Genomic DNA, 22,455 nt, shown 5'->3' with positions numbered 1-22,455 from the left:
GAAGCCGAACTTTAGACGCCGAACTTAAAACAGAAGTTCGCTCATCACTAATCCTGATGCATCCTGAACGGATTTATCTCCATTCAGAATGCATTAGGATAAAACTGATCAGGAGTCTTCCGGCATAGAGCCCCGACGACAGAACTCTATGCCGGAACAGAACAATGCAAGTGTGAAAGAGCCCTTACTTCCCATTATAGTCTATGGGCTTTCCATTGTGTCAGTCCCCTTGTCATATCATAGAAATCAATAATAATCTCAATTTTAAAGAATCCCACTGAATTTGAAGAGTAAACCTGCTACAGATTTATTTGATATGTTGAATCTTTCTGGCATCAAGTCACGTTTTAGTTCCCATTATAGTCTAGGGGCATTGCTTTGTGTCATTCACCCTCGTCATTCTGCAGAAAACAGTGATAATCCCACTTAATCTGAACATTAAATAATCCCACTGAACTTGGAGAGTATGTCTGCTAAATAATTATTATTAGATATGTCAAATGGTTTTGTCTCTAATTCAAATATTACATTTCCATTATTCTCTATGGGCATTCCACTCTGTCATTCCTTTTAGCAGGTCCCCTCAGATTTGCATGTACTGGGTACTAGAGCCTGTACTTCTAGAGCCAAGATTCAGCCCTCACCATGACACAGCAGGTTCCACAGCAGGAGCAGGCTATGATGTAAAGAGCAGAAACACACAAAACCTCCCTCCCAAAGTTGTGTAACTTTCCCCTCCCCCTGTTCTTCTCGGGCGATGGTACACCCCACCCTCTCCCATCCATTACCATTCACATGCACTGTGGCCTCTCTGAGGTGGGCGTCTTCTATGGGCGCGGTCGGCTCCTAGACACGCCCTGCACGCCGATAACCCCGCCCATTCGTTCTTCCCGTCCCGGAGTCTCCGCCCCCTGCCTTCTTAGTTCTCCCTCCCCTCCGCCTCCCTGTTAGTAGTTTTCCAGCGCTTGTCCCGGTGACGGCCCGTCTGTTCTCCCTGTCGTGTGATGCCAAGACTTCAGGAGCGTGATCCTGTGATGGCCGAGGAGCTGGAGGAGCAGTAAGTGGTGGCAGGCTGCTGATGGTAGAGGCGCCGGGCTGGCGAGGCCTTTCCTCTACTTGGGTTGTTAGGAGACTGTGGTTATGTAAGCTACAGGTGGCTTATGTCCTGCTGTACAGTGAGAGCTGTGATACTACAACTCCCAGCATGCTTAGGAGGCACTTCTGTCTGCCTGACCTGATTATTGATAGTATGGACCAGTAATGTTCTGTAAATCTACATTGACATCTACTGATTTACTGACTACTCGCCTTCCAGGGTGTAATTATAGGGCTCTGCCATCTCGTCAGGTTGTAGTTGAGGGGTCAGACCACAGGCGGTATGGGGTGAGTTACACAAGTTATCCTTTAGGGTTGTCTAGGACAACCATGGACCATGGTCACCCTCACCGACCCCCGACACTCCTGTCCCCACACATGAGAAGTGACTGGAAGTGAGGCGGGTCACCTCTTCATATGGAGCGAGTATGGCATGTTGTCCAGCATCCAAGGACCCTGAGGTGAGGGCTTTGAGGTGGTCATGGACAGCATGACAGCCGGACTACAATGTGACGTGTAGTGCAGCAGCCTTTATAAGGATAGGTTATCAATCTATAAAACCTGGATAACTCCTATAGTCCCAGTGGCACTTAGGTGTTGTCCTTTCCATATGAAGCGAAGATCTCCAGGATAGTTTCCTTAGATAAGTTATAGTCACCTAGAGTGAAAAAAAAAAAAGTTTTTACAAATATAAAAAAAAATATTAAAGTTCAAATCACTCCCCTTTCCTTAAAATAAAAAAATACTTAACCAATAAAAAATAAATAAACATCATGAGCATTGTCACGTGCGAAAATGCCCATACAATTAAAATATAACAATATTAATGGCAAATGGCGTAATGGGAAAAAAAACATAAACGGCTAATTCACCATTTTTTATCACGTCGACTCCCCAAGAATTTTTTTTTATAAAAAGTGATCAAAAACTTGCATACACTTCAAATTGGTATCACTAAAATGTACAGATCGCCCCACAAAAAAATGAGCCTTCACACAGCCCGTACACATAACTACAAAAAAAGTTATCGGGGACAGACTATGGGGATGAAAAAAATAAATAAAATGCTCTAAGGTTTAAAACAAAATTTCGGTATTAAAACTAGTGTTGAGCGAACTTGTGTTTTAAGTTCGGTGTCTAAAGTTCGGGTTCAGGTTATCAAAGTATCCCGTTATGGATTATAAATTCCGTTATGGTCCGTGGTAGCAGAATCCATAATGGGATGCTTCGATAATCTGACGCCGAACTTAAAACACAAGTTACAAAGTATTGATATTGAAAGAAGTATCTAACTTACATTGTGACATTAGGCTACTTTCACACAAGCGGTAATGTTTTCCAGTATTGAGATCCGTCATAGGGGCTCAATACCGGGAAAAAACGCTTCAGTTTTGTCCCCATTCATTGTCAATAGGGACAAAATGTAACTGAACAGAACAGAATACTCCAAAATGAATTCTGTTCCCCTACCGGAGAGCAAACCAAATTCTGTGGTTTGCTTTCCATCCTGGGATGCGGAGCAAGACGGATCCGTCATGACCCACAATGCAAGTCAATGGGGACGGATCCATTTGCTCTGACACAATAGAAAACGGATCCGTCTTCCATTGACTTTCAGTGGAGTTCATGATGGATCCGTCTTGGCCATGTTAAAGATAACACAACCGGATCCGTTCATAACGGATGCAGGCGGTTGTATAATCAGTAACGGAAGCGTTTTTTCTGAACCCTGCCGGATCCAGTAAAAACGCAAGTGTGAAAGTAGTCTTATAGGTGCACAGGAACCTCATTTATTGCCTAAAGATAGATTCAGGATTCAAAATAGGCGCTTTCCTCATAGATTTCACTCCCACCCTGAAAAGAAAAAAGCAGGGGTGATGCTAGCCTTCAAACCAGAAATACCGTTATGTAGCTGACAGACAATAGCGATGCACTATTGTATTCGGCGCAGGCGCAGTGAGTGAATGATGCACTCCTGGTGCCGGATTTCTCACTGCGCCTGCACCGACTACGTCACAGTGAGGAAGCCGGCATCAGGAGAGCGGCCTTCACTCACTGCGCCGAATACAGAAGTGAACGTCGCAGGCGCGGGATTTCGTCTGCGATGCAGGAAACAGTGACATCAATCAAGAGGCAAGAGGAGCGGGGCGGGTAGAACAGGGGACCTGGGCGGGATAAAGGGGGAGTAGACAGAGCCTCTAGGTGCTGATTTTACGCTCAAATAGCACCTAGAGGCTCATTAGCATATTATAAAAGTGCTTATTGTACCAAAACGGATGCAGGGAGAAATGTCAGAAACATACTGTTATGTAGTGCTGACATTAGCGCATCGCTATTGTCAGTCAGCTACATAACGGTATTTCTGGTGGTAGAAGCCCTTTATAGATACGTATATCTACTACTACTGACAGCCAAGGCCGCTACATTATCATTATCGGTCTAATCAATATCGGCTTTCCACTATAGCATCCATATGCGCACCTAATAAATCACAGCCTCACTTCCTTCACCGCTTCAACAAACTGACACCAATTAGACACAGGTTTTTTATACACTGCGGCGACTATAATAAAGTTATCGACCCTACGATTGACAAGACACCCCTGGACAGTAAGGACAGAGACTTCTCATTAAGGAAGTTATTGCATATTCCATGCGTCTGAAAGACTTTTTTCTCAAGCCCCCATAACTCACACCCGCATAGATAGCATATTAGTGGATAAAAGACTACTACAAAAAATAATTTCATCAGATATCGGTACCATAACTTGGACCGACCATGCCCCTACCTCTATACTCATTAACCTACAATACAATACTCTCCCTCGCGAGTCCCGTGGAGATTGAATAATTCCATTTTGAATAACCCTGAATACTTACCTCTATTCTGCACCGCTCTGCAGGAATATTTTACTCTTAATAACTCATATGAGGTCTCATTGTCCACGATCTGGTGCGCTCACAAAGCGTTCATGAGGGGTATCTTTCTAAAATACTCATCAAAAGATCGAACTACTCATAGGCCAGACTAGACGAGTAGAGCGTGACAACCGAAAATCTCCCAAAATTACCATTGCAACCCAATAGAAAAATTTAAGATATGAGCCGTACATGCGTTAATGCCATCCAGATTTGAGTTCTACCTCCGCAAATCCAAATCCATGTATTACTATTGCGGAAACAGAGTTAATAAATCTTTAGAAAAAAGGATTAAGGCTAAATCTTAGGATCCCTTTTTATATGGCAGAGCAGGTAAGAAAATGATGAATCCACAAGAAATAGCTGATGAATTCGCCTCCTACTACTCTAAATTGTATAATCTCGCCCTAGACGCTGATACTCCTCAACCTACTAAAGAGATAATTAACACCTTCCTAAATAAAATCTCTCTTCCCCAATTATCGTCAGAACCATTAGATATATTAAACGCAGATATCCATATTGATGAAATCACTCAAGTAATAACCTCTCTCAAACTAAACAAATCACCAGGGCCAGACGGGTTAACCAATGAGTACTACAAGACATTTTCCCCGATCCTCTCTCCATACTTAAAAGGATGTTTCCAGCAATTCTTTGGAGGCAATCCCATTCCCAAGGAAATGCTCTCTGCCCTAATAGTCACCCTTCCCAAAGCAGGCAAACCTCCCGACACTCCAGCAAATTTCCGCCCCATATCATTACTCAATTCTGATCTCAAGATCTTTTCTAAATTATTGTCCAATAGATTGGTAGATATTTTGCCTACTTTAATAAATAATGACCAGGTTTGAAAAATAGACAGATATCTGACGATACCAGAAGATTTATAGACCTCCTGGATATAATATGGAGACGTGGAATGCCTTCTCTGCTACTATCTTTGGATGCGGAGAAGGCATTCGACAGGGTTCATTGGCGCTTTCTGAGAGCTATTTTAATAAAATTTGGATTTCAAGGAAGCTTCTTTGTAGCCATCCTAGCTCTTTATTCTTTTCCCAATGTGATAGTTTATACTTTGGGCTTTCTATCCTCTAGGTTCAACATTACAAATGGAACCCAACAAGGGTGTCCCATGTCCCCTCTCATTTTCGCTTTGATCATGGAACCCCTAACGGAAAGCATTCGAAGCTCACCCGAGATCACTGGGACTAAATCTCGAGATGTTACTAATAAAATTGATCTATTTGCAGATGACACTATTTTGGTCTTATCCAATCCCTCCCAATCCTTGATTGCAGCCGTTGTATTATTAATTGCTTTAGCGAAGCCTCCTATTACAAAATTAATGTGAATAAATCACAAATATTACCGATGAATATAGACCATAAAGTACTCCGAAATTTGAAAACACAATTTCAATTTCAATGGGTCAAAACCGACTTGCTATATTTCGGAATAGTGCTGTCTTATCCACCATCCACACTGTTCCAAACTAACTTTCTCATATTATTAGAGGAGGTTAAGAATATAATATCGCCTTTGAGGTTGTTTGGCATCTCGTGGTTGGGGAGGATTGCTGTGCCCAAGATGGTACTTCTACCAAAGATCCTATATATTTTTAGAAATGTACCAATATTTATCTCAATCTCCTATATCCAAACCTTGCAAAACTTGCTCATGAGGTTTGTGTGCGGTGGGAAGAGACCGAGGGTCAAGGTGGACATCCTGTTTTCCCATACTCATCAGGGTGGGGTGAACTACCCATCTCTGTCTGTCTTTATACTATAAATCCATGATATTGGCCCAACTGAAACAATTGTGGATTGGAGATGTCTCTAAAAAATGGGTTCAGATTGAGCTTGGCCTAATTAGGGAACACAGCATTCGCACTTTCTTGTGTTCCCTTTTATATTTTGGGTTCCACAACAATTTTCCATACTTAACATCCCTGATCTCAGCTGTAATACTGGTGTAGACTAACCCATCCTTCCATAGATGTTTTGACACCATAGAATTAATGGATATCCCTATATCTATTGTTGAGCTGTTTGTTCCTAACTTCTCAGCATCACCCTGGTCGAAGAAAGGCCTCAACTTCTTGAAAGATCTGAGTGTTCCTACTCTACATCAATTCCACATTTTAGCTGCCAAACATAACCTGCCATCCTCAGAGTACTTCCAGTACATGCAACTTAGACATATGCTTAGCTCTGGGTTGATTCCCATTGCTCAATCCTCTAGAACAGTTCTCCTTTTTACAATCTACTATAGTTTCTCATGCATGCATACCTATGCGACAAAAAATTGCGGCCAATTGGAAAACAAGAACGCCCATACACGTCTCAAACATTCTACAGTCCATTAATGAACAATGCTGGTAGGAAAGGATGTCCGCCTTGGCTTTCAACGTGTCACGTCAATATCAATCTAGATGGGAGGTTTGGATCACTTCTATTTTTGATAAACCTCTTTGATTTCTCTATCTTTTAATTAGATGCGCAGTATTGTCTGAAAATTGCCATATTAGCTATTAGTTAGCAAAGACTACAATTTATGTAAGAACCGACGTCTCGATTCCCTCAGGTTATTAGACAGTTTTCTATGTCTTTTCATTTCCGTTGCATTTTGATGTAATCTGTATAATTGAATGTTGCCTTATGTATACTTGATGGTATTTCAATAAAAACGAATGTTTAAAAAAAAAAAAGCCCTCAATAACATAGCAATGTGTAAGGTTGACACATGAAGGTGTTTAGAGCGCTCCTTCCTTGGTGTTTGAGTTGTTCAGTAGAAAAGCTAGACTCTGTTCACACCCCTGTCAGAGGCTCCATTCAGCAGATTTAACAGAATGACAGAACTTGGCGGATCTTATTCTAAGTCAAAGGATTCGATGGGTGCTGGTGGTATCCATAGTGTGGTGGATCTAACAGAGCATTGTGGCCACAACTGTAGTGTGAGCTGAACCTTACCTGAACTCTGTGCCAGGAGAGTGCACGAAGCACTGCTATTCTAGCAACTCAATGGTGACTCAGCATGTGATAGATGATGATGCTGATGGCAGGGCAGGTGATGTCAAACACATTATTATCAGTCACCTTGTTCTACCCCATTTATTACCCAGTGACTACTTATTATACCTGCTTACATTCTTTAAAGGGACACTTCCATCAAAATGGTTTTATCACATATTGACCTCCTATATGTGACTATTCTATGTCTTTTATTTTTTTCCCCCAAAAAAATAATTTTTAAAATCACTCCATGTATTGTACTTTCTGTCCCAGTCGTTAAAGTGTAACTGCCATTCTATATTTATTTGTGCAATGTGTAGGGGCAGTGATGTTAACCATTTTTGTAATTTACTTTAATTACTAAAATCGTACATTTCTATTAGAAAAATAGCTCTAAAGTGGCCCATTTTGAGCCTTAGCAACACCCGTCTGTCTTCAGTTTACATACTGTAACATTGGAGACTTGCTAACACTGACCGTGTTATGTAAAACTGAAGACAGACGGGTGTTGCTAAGGCTTAAAATGGGCCACTTTAGAGATATTTTTCTAATAGAAATGTACAATTTCAGTAAATAAAGTATATTACAAAAATGGTTAACATCACTGCCCCTACACGTTACACAAATAAAAATAGAACGGCAGTTACACTTTAACTTCTCCTTTAACATGGTAAAAGGTCTCCCTTGACTTTTGGAGTCAGATCATTCACTCAGACCAGAGAGAAAGGAGGAGGATGAGTGACCCCATGAGAGCATCACACTGATAAGTACAGGGCTCTTCTGTGGACGTCTTTATCTAGGCCTGTCAGGAGAACAGTAGATCTGTTGTACTGTTATCCTAGGGACGAGCAAATCGAACCATACAAATTGATTTGTCCATCTGAATGAATTCTCACTTTTGAGAGAGTGTCCCCACACCTCTGGACGCTCCCTCTTCCGGCGGATTAACATGGCCGCATATCTCACGCAGCCTTGGTAATCTTGCGCATGCATTGTTTCTGTGAGTATTGGCAAACGCGCAATAACATCAAAACACATCAACAAATTTGCGTGAGCAACTAAACGAATTTTAGCAGTACCTGCACAATCACTGATTCAGTTTACCAGGCAGATCATTTGTGCATGCTGCAGTGCTCACAGTACCCTCTGGATGTAAACCTGCCAAGTGGACACACTTCTGGCTCATACCTGTTCAGTTTAGGCCTGTGAGTGTAAAGTCTACGGTATACAACTGTGAAGGAGTACTCTTCTGACATAGGCCAGAAACTTGTTGTGGACAGAGCTCTAACCCGTGCACGTCCACTTCATTGGGACAAGTAGTTATAATTACACTGTGCCACTGCTACAGTGGAGATGGCACACAAGTAATGCTGCTACCCCTTCGAGCAGCTGATCCGCGGAGGTTCCAGAAGTCGGACCCCTGCCAACCTCATAATGATGATCTATCCTCAGGATAGTTTATCAGTATCTTTCCACTGATCAACCCCTTTAATGAGGAAATAGGGCCTGATAGGGCATGTTCACATGTGACAGATTTGTTTTTGAATTTTAACGTCTGATGTTTTATGGCCACCTTCAGAGTGTTGGGTATAGCCTGTGGATTCTGCCCAGAAAATCTGCCGAAATTTACAATACAGTATATTTTCATATGGTTGAGAAAGCAGAAAAAATAATCAGTGTGGATTTCAGGTTAAGCTGCAGATGCTCAAATCTGTTGTGTTGGATTTTCACAGAGCACCTCACCCTTTGCAGTGTTTTCTAGCAGACATTTTCTGAGTTACTTATCACTTATTGTGTAAATTGGGTCAGAGACAGGCTTTTAAGTAGGCCATACACATTAGATGAATGCTGGCCAAATCCACCAATTTCAGCAGGACCACCTGACCATCTAATATGGTATTGTCCTGACTCTTCTCATCTGCTTGGGGTTATTTGGCTGCAAAGTTCCCAAATGCCCAATCCTTGGCTCTCACGGAGGATAAGCTGCTGCCAGAGGTACCTGGTAACAGCTTACATCCCTCACCCTAGTGAGAACACACACATGCTTGGTTGAGCAAGGATAATAACCGACAGCTCAAAGTTTGAAGAATGAATCGATTTGTACATCTCTAATCCAGACCCTTTATGAACATTTTTAATCAATTGGCCATCACTGCTCTTACAGTAAAGAATTCTTGTGTATACTGATGGTGAAACCTTCTTTCCTTTAGACATAGAGGATATACCCTTGTCATGGTTACAAGCGTAGGTATAAAAAGATCGGCAAGATCTCTGTACTGTCCATTCATATATTGGTACATTGTAAGAACACCTTCCCTAAGTTGTCTTCTTTTCAGACTAAGCAAACTTTGAAGCTTGATACATTTTCTTGGTAGTGTAATAGACCTGTTCCCTAAATTACCTTGGTTACCCTCCTCTGCACCTGCTCTAGTTCAGCTACATCCTTCACTGTTGATGTAGACACTCTGGCCTTCACTGTTAATATTGTCACTTACTGATTTCTGGGGTTCTCAGCACTGAGACCCCTATAGTATATAGGACATAATCTCCGAGGAGCATTGTGGCTTCCTCAGATTTTTTTTTTCCTTCTGCGCCGCCACTGTTAATGGGGGGCTGTGTTTTTGTGGGGGCAGTGTTAATGGGGTCACTGTTTTGTTACATTTTTACTCTTCTCTTTCCTCTCCTTTTCTTTCAGGTGCCTTTGACTAGGTTCATAGCACCTCTCTCTCTCACTCTTCTCCTGAATATCTGGGTGCTATTGGGCTGGGTAGAGAACAAAGACTTTCAGATGAGTGTGCTGGTCTTGGGCCTTGGGAGAGAACAATCACTGTACAGTCTTGTATAATTGAGTAAGTGAGGGTAGTATCATGACGTAGGGGGAGGTAAGTTAGTAGAGATCAAGTATTGTCCAAGATTAGAAAGGGGCCTGCCTGCTTATTTTGCCAAGAAACATCGCCATTTCATGTTTATACATATTCTGGTCATTTTGAGTTTCAATAATAGAACCAGCCTATGACCATGAGTGGTGTTGTTCTGGAAGGCAAAGCAGACCTTCATTTCTAAACCTGGACAGCCCCTCTAACTACCTGAATGGCTTAAGGCTCATAGTATCTTGCATGTTGAACGCATATATGAAAGCAGACCTACACTTACAAGGAAATTTGTAATATGACTTATTATCAGGAATGCTATGAAGGAATGCAGTGTAATGTACATGTAACATATACACCAGATGTATAGTCCCGACATATGCAACTGGCCATACATTTGTATACATCTACCAAAAAATTCCACTGAGGTCACCCTGTGTTCTCCAGAGCTGCATGTTCACTGCCAGCTAAGGCTCTGTTCACCTTCACACTTTGTCTTATATGCCAGGAAAATGGAGGTTCATGTGGGACTAGGAAATGTTATCAATCAGTTTATGCAATGACAGCATGATATGGACTTCAGAGAAAATGAAATGTATTAATCTGATTCAGTAAAACCCATGTCTTATTTTCCAATTGTCGCAGGTCTCAGAGTTGGTTAACTGGCTGGATCCCATCTTGGTGCCCGACCTCTATGTCTCAATTAAAAACTGTGGAATCCCGGATTCTTCAATGTAAGGAACCCCTGTCAATAACAATTCATTATGATGCTGGAAAGCTACTGTGGTACCGTGACCACCATGATTGCTAGAACGAAGGGGCATCATCAGAATGCTATGTAGAATATACAGTATAGCTTTAGAACAATCCAAGCTCAGTTTTTTTCTGATACAGAGTTGGACTCCCAATAATGTACCGTTGGGTTCTGTTGCGTATCTCTGTGGGTACACTTATGGTTATTGTATGGTGCCATCTCCAAATACAAGTATCCGTCAGTCCATAACTGAGATGTGTTTTATACAGCACTTGATTAGTCTTTTTGAGGAGCTTTGTATATGTGGATAATAGATAAAAGTTAAAGGTAATGTGCACTTTTTTAAAGGATTATAAATGTTCAGTTTTTATTCTACAGCTTCAGTGCAGAGCTATGTGCTTCCATGGTAACAGACTACAAACAAACCTTGTGGGTAGTCTGACTCTAGGGTTAAATGCCTTTTCATCCGCCTCTCTTCTTGATAACTAACAGTAAGAGAGGAGTATATGGAGGGAGTAACACATTACGTCAAGATCTGACTATACCCAAGTCTTGTTTGTAGTCTGTAACCATGGAGACACATGTGACTGCATACGAGCTGTAGACAGAAAATGGTAGGATATTATTCATTAAGATTATAAGCTGAGTTACTTATTTATTTTATTGTACCAGCATAATCTGAAGAGAGTTCCAGCCTGTAAATATTGATGGCCTGTCTTTAGGATGTTGTATCAGTATCAGATTGTTGGGGGTCTGACTCCAGACCCTCTGGATCATAAGCCGTTTTCACCAGCTACCGGCATGGAAACCCAATAGTGGATAGATCCGGAAGCAGAAGACTTCCAAAGTGTAGTAGTGCTCATGCCAAGTTGTTTAGCTCAGCTCCCATTAAAGTGATCTTTCATTCTCAGGTTCAGTGATGATCACAACACTTGGACCACCACCCAACAGTGATATCCTAGGGATATGCCATCACTTTCTTTTGTGGGGACACCATTTAGGAAAATGGTTGCCTGAAAAAAATTCTTACTATATGGTTGGGAAAAGCAGGCATATGCTAAGAAAGCAACTTGTGTTTTCCTTGTGTCACTATTCATTAGTTATATTCTCACATATTTAGGTATCCGGAACAGATTTTCTGCTCGCTATGTCTCCCTGCCTGATCAAAACAAGATCTGGACACTGACAGTGAGCCCCGAGCTCCGTGAAAAGACTCCACTAGTGATGGTTCATGGATTTGGTGGAGGAGTGGGCCTCTGGATTCAGAACATAGACTCACTGAGTGCTCGCCGGACACTTCATGCCTTTGATTTGTTGGGATTTGGACGCAGCTCTCGACCAAACTTCCCCAGTGATCCAGAGGGAGCAGAAGAGCAGTTTGTTTCATCCATTGAGCAGTGGAGGCAGGAAATGGGAATCAAGGACATGATTCTTCTGGGCCACAGTTTAGGGGGATTTCTAGCAACGTCCTATTCCATGAAATACCCTGAGAGGTGAGTAAGAACTTCTGGTCGTTGTCTAACCCAGGTGGAAAATAGATAAGAGGCTATGTTTGCTGCAGCTGATATTTGAGCATATTGCTCATACTGAGCATAGACTTTCAGTGGGATCCACCCTGATTTAAAGGGACACTGAGGCCTGGTTCACATGGCAGTGTTTGGTCAGGGATTTCCATCAGTGAGCCAAAACCAGGAGTGGAGGATGCACAGAGATAAGGTATAATGGAAGGATTTACACACATTCCGTGTTTAGATCCGCACCTGGTTTTGAATTAATCCCTGATAGAAATCACTCATCAAACACTGACTATGTGAATTAGGCCTAAGCCTAAAGGCTTCCTAATGAGCATTTGCTGAGAAGGTGAATACAGTCCTGTTATTTCACGATGAGAGACACTGGCTGTAGTACTCTTCGGTGGCATTGTCCCTGCGATCACTATTTGTCTCCCACATCTTCAGATCTGGAGGAACGTTTATTTCCCCTGTTTTAAGGCCCTATCACACTAAATGGTTTTCAGGCCTATCATTGGGAACAAGTATTCACAGGATTGCTCCTCCCTGATAACTGACCTGCATAATCGTGCCACCAATCTGCCAGTGCTCATTTGTCTCCTGATTGGCATCTATCATCAGAATGAAAGATGCCCGATTATCCGCAGCACATCTCCCTGAACTGAATAAAGGAGGAACCACTGAAGTAGGGATCATTCCTCCCACATTCACTTGGCTTTGGTCTTTGTAATTGGCCTGTGAAAACGAGCACTGATAGACGGGTTTGTATCCATCAACGCCCGAATACCGTCACTGTAATAGAGCTCATAGAAATGGTATTTTACAATGTGTTCCTTTTAACATGTTAATGACCACCACAAGTACTTGTAACCTCTCCTGTCATGTCTGTTTTATCGACTACTTCCTATTCTCTGTGATGTACCACTCCTTTTTTATTCCTTCTAGAAGTTATGAATGAATTGCTAGCAGTTTGCAATGAAGTTCCAGATGGGTGTTGCCAATCAGCACCCAGTCTTACACTCTCCAATTAGTGCTGCCCGTGTCAGGTTGTACAGGGACACATCCCCCAACTATTAACACCCATCTGGACCTTCATTGCAGACTGCCAGAAATTCTTTGATAACTTCTAGCAGGAATAATAATGGAATGGCACAATATAGTCATAAGAATAGATGTTATAGAATTGTTATTACATGTGGAATGCAAGTTATTTAGTAAAACAGACCTGTCAGGAGAGGGGATAGGTTCTTTTTAGCTTTGTGTCTTTTAAGAGACTATAGAATGATGGCTGCTTGACGATCATGTAGCCGTGGGTCAGGTGACCATCTGTCAAGGACGGCCTGGAATCCACACGAGAAGGCAGAAACCGTGTTTTGACATTTCGGCCTTGATGATCACTTTATATATGAGTGATGTGCAAGCAGCGAAGGTCGCGGCTCTGCTGCACTTCCCTTTTGTTTCAGTATTTTCCTGGAAACATGACTATGTGACCAAGCTGCTGGGTCTAAGTAGTATGTATGTCCTGATCGGGGCTGGATTTATTCCGGTTCTTCAGTATGTTGTACAACTCCATTTTAAAGGAAAATGTGGTGTAAAAAAATCAGAAAAAAATGTGAAGTCCCCCAAAGGTCTTACTGTAATTGGTATTTTTAGAGAAGTATATCGTCAAATATAGATAGCTGAAGAGGGTTATAATGCCGGTGTAGATCCTCCAGATACTTCATTCCATGCTTGACTGATCTGGATTTTTTTTATACATTGCAGTGAGTGGGTTATATTATGCATTATACTAACATCTTGATAGATATAGTTTCTCATGGCTTCCAGTTTTTACTGATCCCTTTTGTTTTATTCTTCAGAGTGAAGCATCTTATTCTCGTTGATCCCTGGGGCTTCCCTGTTCTACCTACAGACCCCAATGAGGTGCGTTCTCCCCCAGCCTGGGTGAAAGCCCTGGCTACAGTTCTTGGCCGATCCAATCCTTTGGCAGTTGTCAGAGCAGCAGGACCTTGGGGTGAGTGCACATTTTGTTTTCATCTTCTAAATGTGCAAACGTGCCCTGTTTAAGAACCATTAAGTTACACAGCGAAGCAGAACCCTGGGTAGTGGCGAGGGGCATGAATGGCACTGTGTGCAGACGGTTGCCTCTGGTTTGACTGATAACCCAAGTTAGGTTTTAAGGCTTTTTCAAGTGTTGGACACAGCTAACTCTGTAAGCACCTATGGGAGGCACTGGGCAGTTTTCTTCCTTCTTGAGAACTATTTTGCATATTTTTCCCAGAAAACATTGCTCTTAGAGGGAATCTGTTCGGGGCTTAGTAGTGACTACAGCGGCTGGGGCATGTCAGTAGAGACTGGAAGGGGAAGGTTGGACCACGGACGGCATGACTCTTCCTTAGGGCTCATGCAGACGGCTGTATGCTGTCCGCAAAAATGCGAATGCATTATTTTGCGGATTAGATGCTATCCCATTCACTTCTATGGGGTCATTTTCTTCCATTGCATGGCTTGGCCCAAAAAAATGAAACATGTCCTATACTTGTCAGTGAAAATCAGGACATGGCCCTATTGAAGTCTATGGATCAGCAAAAAAACGGAATGCAATCTGTTTTTTTTGCGGACAGCATACGGCCGTCTGAATGAGCCCTTAAAGTGTGATCGCCCACTTGATTCTTCACAGGTCACTAGCATACAGCATGTAGAGTTGGATTTTATCACTTTTGCTGCATCTGAAAAATCAGGAACACATTAGGAAAGAATGTTAGGTCATTTTACCACTCGCTGCTGTGAGACTCCTAGAAGAAAGTGGCATTTGGCTGGAAGCAGTGCACTGTGCAGAGACCTGAAAGACAGAACCATTCAAGGTACCTGTACAGCAAACGGTAGGGAGCCGTGCTGTATAGAGGTTAATCCAACGTGGCCACTGTCCTTTACTAGCACTGCAACAAATTCTTTCTAGTGGTCATAAAGGTCCCAACTGTCATACCCTAGTGATATACCATAACTTCTACCTGTGGAAAAACCCTATCAAGGACAAGCAGAGACTATGTTCATGTATGCATCTCAGGAGTGCCTTCTTCTGTAATGTATTCACATGGAAATGTCTTTCTGTGATTTTCTAGTTTTTGTTGAAACAGCAATAACTTATATAACTGTCACCCACCAGGTCCCAGACTGGTGCAGAGATTTCGTCCAGATCTGAAGAGGAAATTTGAAGAGTTCTTTGAAGATGATACCATCATGGAATATATATACCACTGCAATGCCCAAACTCCAAGGTAACGTGGCCGTCCTTTCGTGTTATCATGCTTGATTATTTTTTTTTTGTTTTTGTTTCTTTATCTCATGCCTTCATCTTTTTCATAGTGGTGAAAGTGCCTTTAAAACCATGATGGAAAAGTTTGGCTGGGCTAAGCGTCCCATGATGTCTCGTCTTCATGCAATTCCAAAAGACCTCCCCATCACATTTGTCTATGGAGCGGAGACCTGGATTGATCGAAATTCAGGTGAAAAGGCTAAATTGCTCCGACCTGATTCCTACGTGAACAATTTGGTAAGAGTTAACTTGGAAATGATGAAATATCCATTTGTGTTTGGAGCCGTATTTCTAATGTCGATTTTTTCAAAGAATCCAGACAGCGCTATGGAAAAGCCTAAAGAATTGAGCAGTGTTTACCAAGCAGATCCAGTGCCACTGATCCTTTTCTCCCAGCCAGACTTTGTTTACCCACTGCAGCGGTAGTGTCAAGTTGACCGCTGCAGCCATTCACTGGCCTCATCCAGGCTTCGAAGAGGCCAGTGATTGGCTGCAGGGGGCAGGTGTTGTTCCAGTGCTTAAGCGAGCACTGTGATGCCTTTCAACAGCGGGGGTACAAGGAGTAGAACCCCCCACCCCCCCAATCAGGTATTGATGACCTATTCTGAGGTGTTGATGGTGGAGATGGTTTTTATGAAATTATGGACCTACGAAACAAAGAACAATTCAGCATGGACACATTACAGTTACTCAATCTTAGGCGTAATCCTTATTTATATTGCATAATGCCGGTTTGTAAGTTTTGAACTTAGGTTTTGAGACTAAATTGAAATCATTTATTTTTAATTTATTCTCCCCAGGCCATCAAAGGTGCTTCTCATCATGTATATGCAGATCAACCAACCATCTTCAATGCTGTAGTTGAAGAGATCTGTGAGACAGTGGATTAAGACCATCCGTTATGGACGTCATAAAACATCCGAGGCTCAAGACAGTGAACAGACTACAGTGACCTGTCTGCTTATGACCTAGATGATATAGTGCCATATTAATGTTCTCCGCAGCATTGGCACCCATTATTGGTGACATTCACCAACCCCTATACTATGTGTTAGCGCTGTGTCTTATTGAGCGCTGGGTTGTTTCTCTTTGTGAAATACTGTAAATACTGTAGAAATTCGAGCCCTCACTACTGATATACAGGCAATATATAGACCCAGAGCACAGAATGTTCTACTTATTGGAAGGTGCCATCTATATTTTCTAGTGCTTGACATGCAAAACAATACTGAAATAATAGAAATATTCCGTTGTCCTTCTATTCTCACCCACATTACTTATAGAAGCACAGAACATAAGCACTTAAATGAAGAATTTGTAATGTACTTGAAAAGATGTCCCCAAATCTGAGGGGCTCACCATGAATGTTGATAGAACTACCTCTTTAACCACCTAACGGTTTTGCCCGAGTCCAGCTCGGGCAGTGGGAAGGTCTGCTTTAGCTGCTGCTATCTCCTGAATGGTAGCAGCTAGAAACATGCAACTGGTCTTGTTTGAAAGCTGACAGTCCAGGCTTGGTTTTCATACAAGACCAAAATGACAGCTAAAGTCCAAGCAACAGAGAAGAAATCACTGTTAGAAATGAAGTCAGGAATAATCGCAGATAAAACCTGTTTTTACTATCACTTTCAGCTGCATTCACAGCATCCCGATTTCTATCAGCGATATCTTCCCCTGTCCTGAACATATTGCATTCTGGTATTGTCTGAAAGTGTGGAGTGTCAGCTTTCAACTTTCTAGCTGCTACCAAGCAGGAGATGGCAGCATCTAAAGCAGCCCTTCCCCCTCCAGTTAGCTACTTTTCCCACTGCTGATGCTGGACTGGGGCAAAACAGTTAGCGGGTTAAGGTAACTGTAAGAATCAATGTCCAGGTAGAAGATTGTGCCATTCGTTGTCACAGTTTGCCAAGTGTTTCCGTTTTTTGGGGTTGTTTTTTTTTTGACGAGTTCACTAAACCAGTTCTTACAGTTTGTAACCCTGCTTTGAAGGTTGCTTGCTTAAATCAGACTCCAGTTGACCGGTTTAGGTTTACATCTTAAGAAGCAGGCAAGCAATCAGTCATTTTTGCTAATATAATAGTTTTGGCCAGTTCTTTGTATACAGGGCTTTAGGCTGCCTCTAAAGCCTATGCTACTGCATTCATAGATACTGTGTAAGCACACAGACAGTAAGATGATTTTGGTTGGCTTTGCTACCTTAAATTATCTAACTTGCTCTTCAGGCCTGGTTAATTTTCTATTTATACCCTTGTGGTCCAGAAATATACCGGTCTTCATACCTTTTAGTCCTTTGAGGGGGTCTATAGAGTTTTTCTCTATAATACTTCTAGGGCTTTCACCCCCCAATCTATACTTTGTATCTGCAGAACCTCAGATGTTCTGGGGCTATGGGTTTGATGTCCAGTAGCCGTGGCCTTTGGATTACCTACCTCTACAATGTAGCAATCTTGAAGTGTACACAGCTCCAGTGATGGCTCGCCACCTCAGGGCATTTCTTTTCCCCAGAGTGCCTTGAATATCACTAAAGTATTTTTACTCACTCCTGCACAAATACTGCCAGAATGTGCCAGTAATATTCTTTCATAGGATACATGATGAGAGTACTAATTTTACATCTGAAGACTTGGCCCTCCTCAGTCAAGTATTGTTTCTCTAGAGGACCTTTCATTACAATATTAGTACCTGGCAGTGTAGGGCATGATGAGTAGCGCTCACCTTCTCCCTGGCTGTGACGCGTTCCGCTGCGAATGGGCAGCTCACAGCGAGGGAGAAGGAAATGCCTCTTGAGAAACACGGCCGTCTCCTCCTCCCTGTACCAATGCTATTAATTAGCATACAGGGTGGCAAAAAAGAACGGGGGCACAGCAGGGCAACGGAGCAGCCCATCTGAAAAAAAAAATCACTGCCCCCACATCTACTCCTCCTGCCCTACAGTGCTAGGTACTAATATTGTAATGTCAGGACCAGTGAAAGGTCCTTTTTAAATGGATGAATGAAATTTTCCACGAGGAACAGATATGCTGTGTATTGCGGTAAATCTGCAGCGTGTTTCATGACCAGAAAAGTGGATGAGATTTTTAGAAACTTCATCTACGTTCTGCTGAAATAATCTGCAGGATATATTCACCTCCAGTGTAGATTTGAAGTCCACAGCATGTCTGTTTGCAATGCAACTCTGAGCTCTGTGACAGCACTGCGTGTTACTCCTGTGGATTTTGTCACAGTGTTTGCCTCCACAAATTGTGACCTGTCAAGTGGTTTCCAGCAAAAACCTGTGTGTTGCTGCCCCCTTGTGGTTCTCAACTAATTGCAAGTGATTTTGATTTTTTTTTTTTTTTTTTTTTTTGTCCCTCCAAATCAACTTTTTTTTTTTTTTTTTAAAGAAATTGTTGTGACGCTATAACCACTATATTCTGTAAATATGATATAAGTGTAAACAAAATTGGTTAACTTAAAACTAGTTAATTTGAAATACTAAAAGTGAAATAATAAGTTATTGATATTTTGATATGTGACAAAATGCAGTACAAAGCCGGTGGTAAAGTGATCTTTTACTCGTTCCACAAGCGATATGTTATTGGTATTGCATAATTGTGATATTTGTAATACCAAGAGACTTCTCTCCAGTTCTCATGGTGCATTGTATAGTTTTGTTAACTTTCTATTAATATGTATTCTAATAAAGTCCTTGTAATTATATGGAGTTGTCTTCTTCATTTAGCTATACCAACTGAACGTGGTAGACGCTATTACTTGGTTTCGAAGTCTGTTCACATAGGAATCTAAATATGATGTAAACTAGCCCATAATCTACAATGTTTTTGGCAGTGTCTAAAATTGTCAGGTGTGGCGTGTGCAACAGTTCCATGCAAGAAAATGCTTGTTGTGCACATGTTTTCTCTCCGAAAGGGATGAGGGTTTTGAAAAGCCCATCCAAATGTATCATATTGTAAACTAGTGCAAATTTTTTGTGCGGTATTCCACTATACCGATGTAACAATTTTGTAACCTATGGTCATGGCCTAATGGTTTGGTGCATCAATGTTTGTTGACCTAGTTCTCTTGCACCCTTGTGAGTCACCATGTAATGGGCGAATACCTAGCTTAGTAAGCAGCTTACACTGGCCACATATTTGGATGATAGATCATTGGCTGGAGTCAAAAATATGTAGGTCTGTATCTACAAGAGTACAAGGGATGGCTATCTGTCAGTTTATTTTTATTTTATCTTTCTTGCTTTTTAGCTCAGTTCCATTAGGGCAGAGCTTTGACTTCAGTTTAGTTAAAGTGCCTTGTTTGAAGTAATCTGAGACTCACCTCCTAAATCATTTATTGGTTCAGGCCAAGGGTATGCCTTAGACTAGCCACTGTAGATAAACTGTAGTCAGAGATCGCAGCTCTGACCTAATGTAGCTAACCTAAAAAGCAGGAAAGATACACAATCTGAATAAAATAAATAGCATATACTGTAGGTACTAACTTTTAAAGGGGTTGTCCGGGTTCAGAGCTGAATCCGGACATCCCTCCATTTTCACCCCGACAGCCCCCCTAACATAAGCATCGGAGCAGTTCATGCATTTTTAGGCGTTTTTAGGCGTCACCGGGGTTCCATGGGGCTGACAGGAACCCCGGTGACGTCACCGGCACTGATGGGCAAGAGTTAGCTCTGCCCTAGCCAGTAAAACGGCTAGGGCAGAGCTAAAGCCTGCCCCTCAGAGCCGGTGACGTCACCGAACACACTGCCGGGCGGAAGTTACCGCCCGGCAGTGTGTTATTGAAAACAAAAAAGCCCGTGCCCTGAGCGATTTAGCGCAGGGCATGGAAGCGCATTGGAGCATGAGATGCTCCGATGCTAGCCTCAGGGGGGCTGTCTGGGTGAAAATATGGGTATGTCCGGGTTCAGCTCTGAACCCGGACAACCCCTTTAAGCTTGGACGCACTCCCACAAAACTTTTTATTCTCTCGACGGTTAAAAAGGTACATGATTGTAGTTCTGAGTTATGCAATTCATTCTGCTCTCAGCTCTGCCATGTGACTGACACTCTCTCCAACTAACACCACATCTTGTGGGTGACACAAGGCTTACCTGGATAGTGGATTTTTTGGGTTGCTATGGATGGAGATCAACACCTCTGGTTGTAAATCTTTGGACAATGGCTTATGTTAGAAGAAACCTGTGGTAGCAAACTCAGGAGACTGAATACGTAGTTGATCAAGCAAAAGGTCACGGCTGGTAGATTTCATGCAGTACGACAAACCAAACACAAATGTCACAGGATGCAAACAACTGGCAAATGGCTGATTAAAAAGCCAAACACAAGTGTACACCAAGCAGAATGCAAGAATTCTTAATTTCATTCCAACCATAACGCTTATTTGAGTCCAGCCCCTTCTTCAGATAAATATGGATATAACAAGATATAGGTGAGAAAATGTTTGGGGGGGGTGGTTAATGACCAAAAACACTGATGTGGTTTAAAATACATTCCAGATCGTGCTAATAAGGGCATAGTTGTGAAATAAATTTAGGAAATTGTGAAAAACACAGTAGCTCCTGCACTAATCAATCAAACATCCAAAGTCTGCTGCTAGAAAGGAGGTGGGACACTCTCCGTTACATTTGGACAGAACGTGCATTGCTGTATTGGCCCAGAGTGTTGCTAATCTAAGGAGAAAGCTCGCATATGTGTCTAAAGTTCCTGGTGCATACATGGTGCCTGATAGAATAGAACGTTATACTTACCCTGCACTGCCGTTACAAGGGAGACAGCGGTGCAGTTAAACTAAGAAGAGGCCACGACCACTTCAAACATGTGCGGCCACCAAAACATAGAGCATTTGGGCATTTAAATCTGAAACCCCTCCCATTGCTGACCAAGCCACGCCCACCACGCATAACGTGATCTGAGCATGAGGAAAGCTCCAAAGCGATTCTGAGGTATACGGACAACCATTTATTCAGGCTTTAAGGACCTTTGGATTCAAGGTGAAGGACTTACTAGCTTCTGGCAGCCGAACCATTAAAGAGCTAGAGAAACAGAGCCAGATTAAGGAGCTGAATATCAGTGAGTACATGACTAACTACCTTAGCCTGCCACATTACTACCAGCACAGCCTGTTACTGGGATTCATCACCTCCAACTTGCATGTGTATCAGAGACTGCTTTATTACTGGATGTAAACTGTTATCAAGAACCTGGTTTATAGTAAAGTTCTCAGTTGGATTTAAACCTGCCTCCTTCTAACTCCATACTACTACCACTCTCAACATTTGGTGCTGGCGTCACGACAATACCTAAGTCAGGGGTCCAGCCGCACAAGCACTCAGAAACCCAATCACCATCAAGGCCACCTCAATCACCACCTGGCCGGTGTCCCCTGTAACCGAGTGTGCCCCGGAGAATCCAGTGCTGTTCTCCCCTTCACTGCACTGCTGGCCCACGGAGGCGTCTGCTAAACCTTGAGTAACCGATGAACTGTATGTACATTCCGGCCCACTGTGAACCTCACGTGTTCTACCCCTGTGGACTGGCACGTTGCCTAGGAGGACCAATGGCTTTTACCAAAAGGGACATGCGAGCGGTGATTAATTGATGTTGGTAGTTAAATTGGAATAAGGGAGATATAAGGAGTTATGAAGAATAGCACATAGAGCAGCATAAGGGACTATCCACCAGAGATTAATTTACTGGATTGGAGCATAACACGCAATTTATTATGGCCTATCCATTACTGGCATATTATATTAGCCCCAGATGTATACATCATTGGGGATACAGCCACCCACCTACAATATTCCCTTAGGATTTGGATATTCCCTACTTTGGGAGGGTATGAGCAAACACAATCCCCCTGTATGATGTAATACATCACATGTCAAAGGTTGGTTACAAAAAGCAGGTAAAGTATATATGCTCATTCAGACCACTGGGACGTATGGTTTTCCGACAAAATATCCATTGTGCTTCTATCTTCA

The 22,455-nt window shown here is 42.3% G+C and overlaps 1 protein-coding gene across 2 annotated transcripts; it reads left to right on the top strand.

The window, feature by feature from the left end:
- The first annotated feature begins 901 nt into the window (after positions 1-901).
- Positions 902-19,178, top strand: ABHD4 (abhydrolase domain containing 4, N-acyl phospholipase B). 2 transcript variants are annotated; one of them, XM_044274524.1, is made up of 8 exons: positions 908-1,057; positions 9,724-9,877; positions 10,544-10,632; positions 11,773-12,145; positions 14,023-14,177; positions 15,330-15,441; positions 15,530-15,716; positions 16,280-19,178. In XM_044274524.1, exons 3-8 carry the CDS (start codon positions 10,593-10,595, stop codon positions 16,367-16,369), a joined length of 957 nt encoding a protein of 318 aa, XP_044130459.1. In that variant the 5' UTR covers positions 908-1,057; positions 9,724-9,877; positions 10,544-10,592; the 3' UTR covers positions 16,370-19,178. The 2 variants fall into 2 exon arrangements, with proteins under 2 accessions (XP_044130451.1, XP_044130459.1); XM_044274516.1 differs by lacking the exon at positions 9,724-9,877 and having other exon boundaries at positions 902-1,057.
- Positions 19,179-22,455: the final 3,277 nt, after the last annotated feature.

This window comes from Bufo gargarizans, chromosome 1 (genome assembly GCF_014858855.1).
Source record: "Bufo gargarizans isolate SCDJY-AF-19 chromosome 1, ASM1485885v1, whole genome shotgun sequence".
Lineage (NCBI taxonomy): Eukaryota > Metazoa > Chordata > Amphibia > Anura > Bufonidae > Bufo > Bufo gargarizans.
The sequence above is the reverse complement of the archived record's forward strand: the minus strand, read 5'-3'. Positions and strand labels throughout refer to the sequence as shown.

Excerpts from the sequence above, each read along its gene's own strand:
- ABHD4 (XM_044274516.1), top strand. The coding sequence starts at position 1,005 with ATGCCAAGACTTCAGGAGCGTGATCCTGTGATGGCCGAGGAGCTGGAG. Across the intron at positions 12,146-14,022 it reads TCCATGAAATACCCTGAGAG|AGTGAAGCATCTTATTCTCG; the intron begins GTGAGTAAGAAC and ends TTTATTCTTCAG. Across the intron at positions 14,178-15,329 it reads CAGAGCAGCAGGACCTTGGG|GTCCCAGACTGGTGCAGAGA; the intron begins GTGAGTGCACAT and ends GTCACCCACCAG.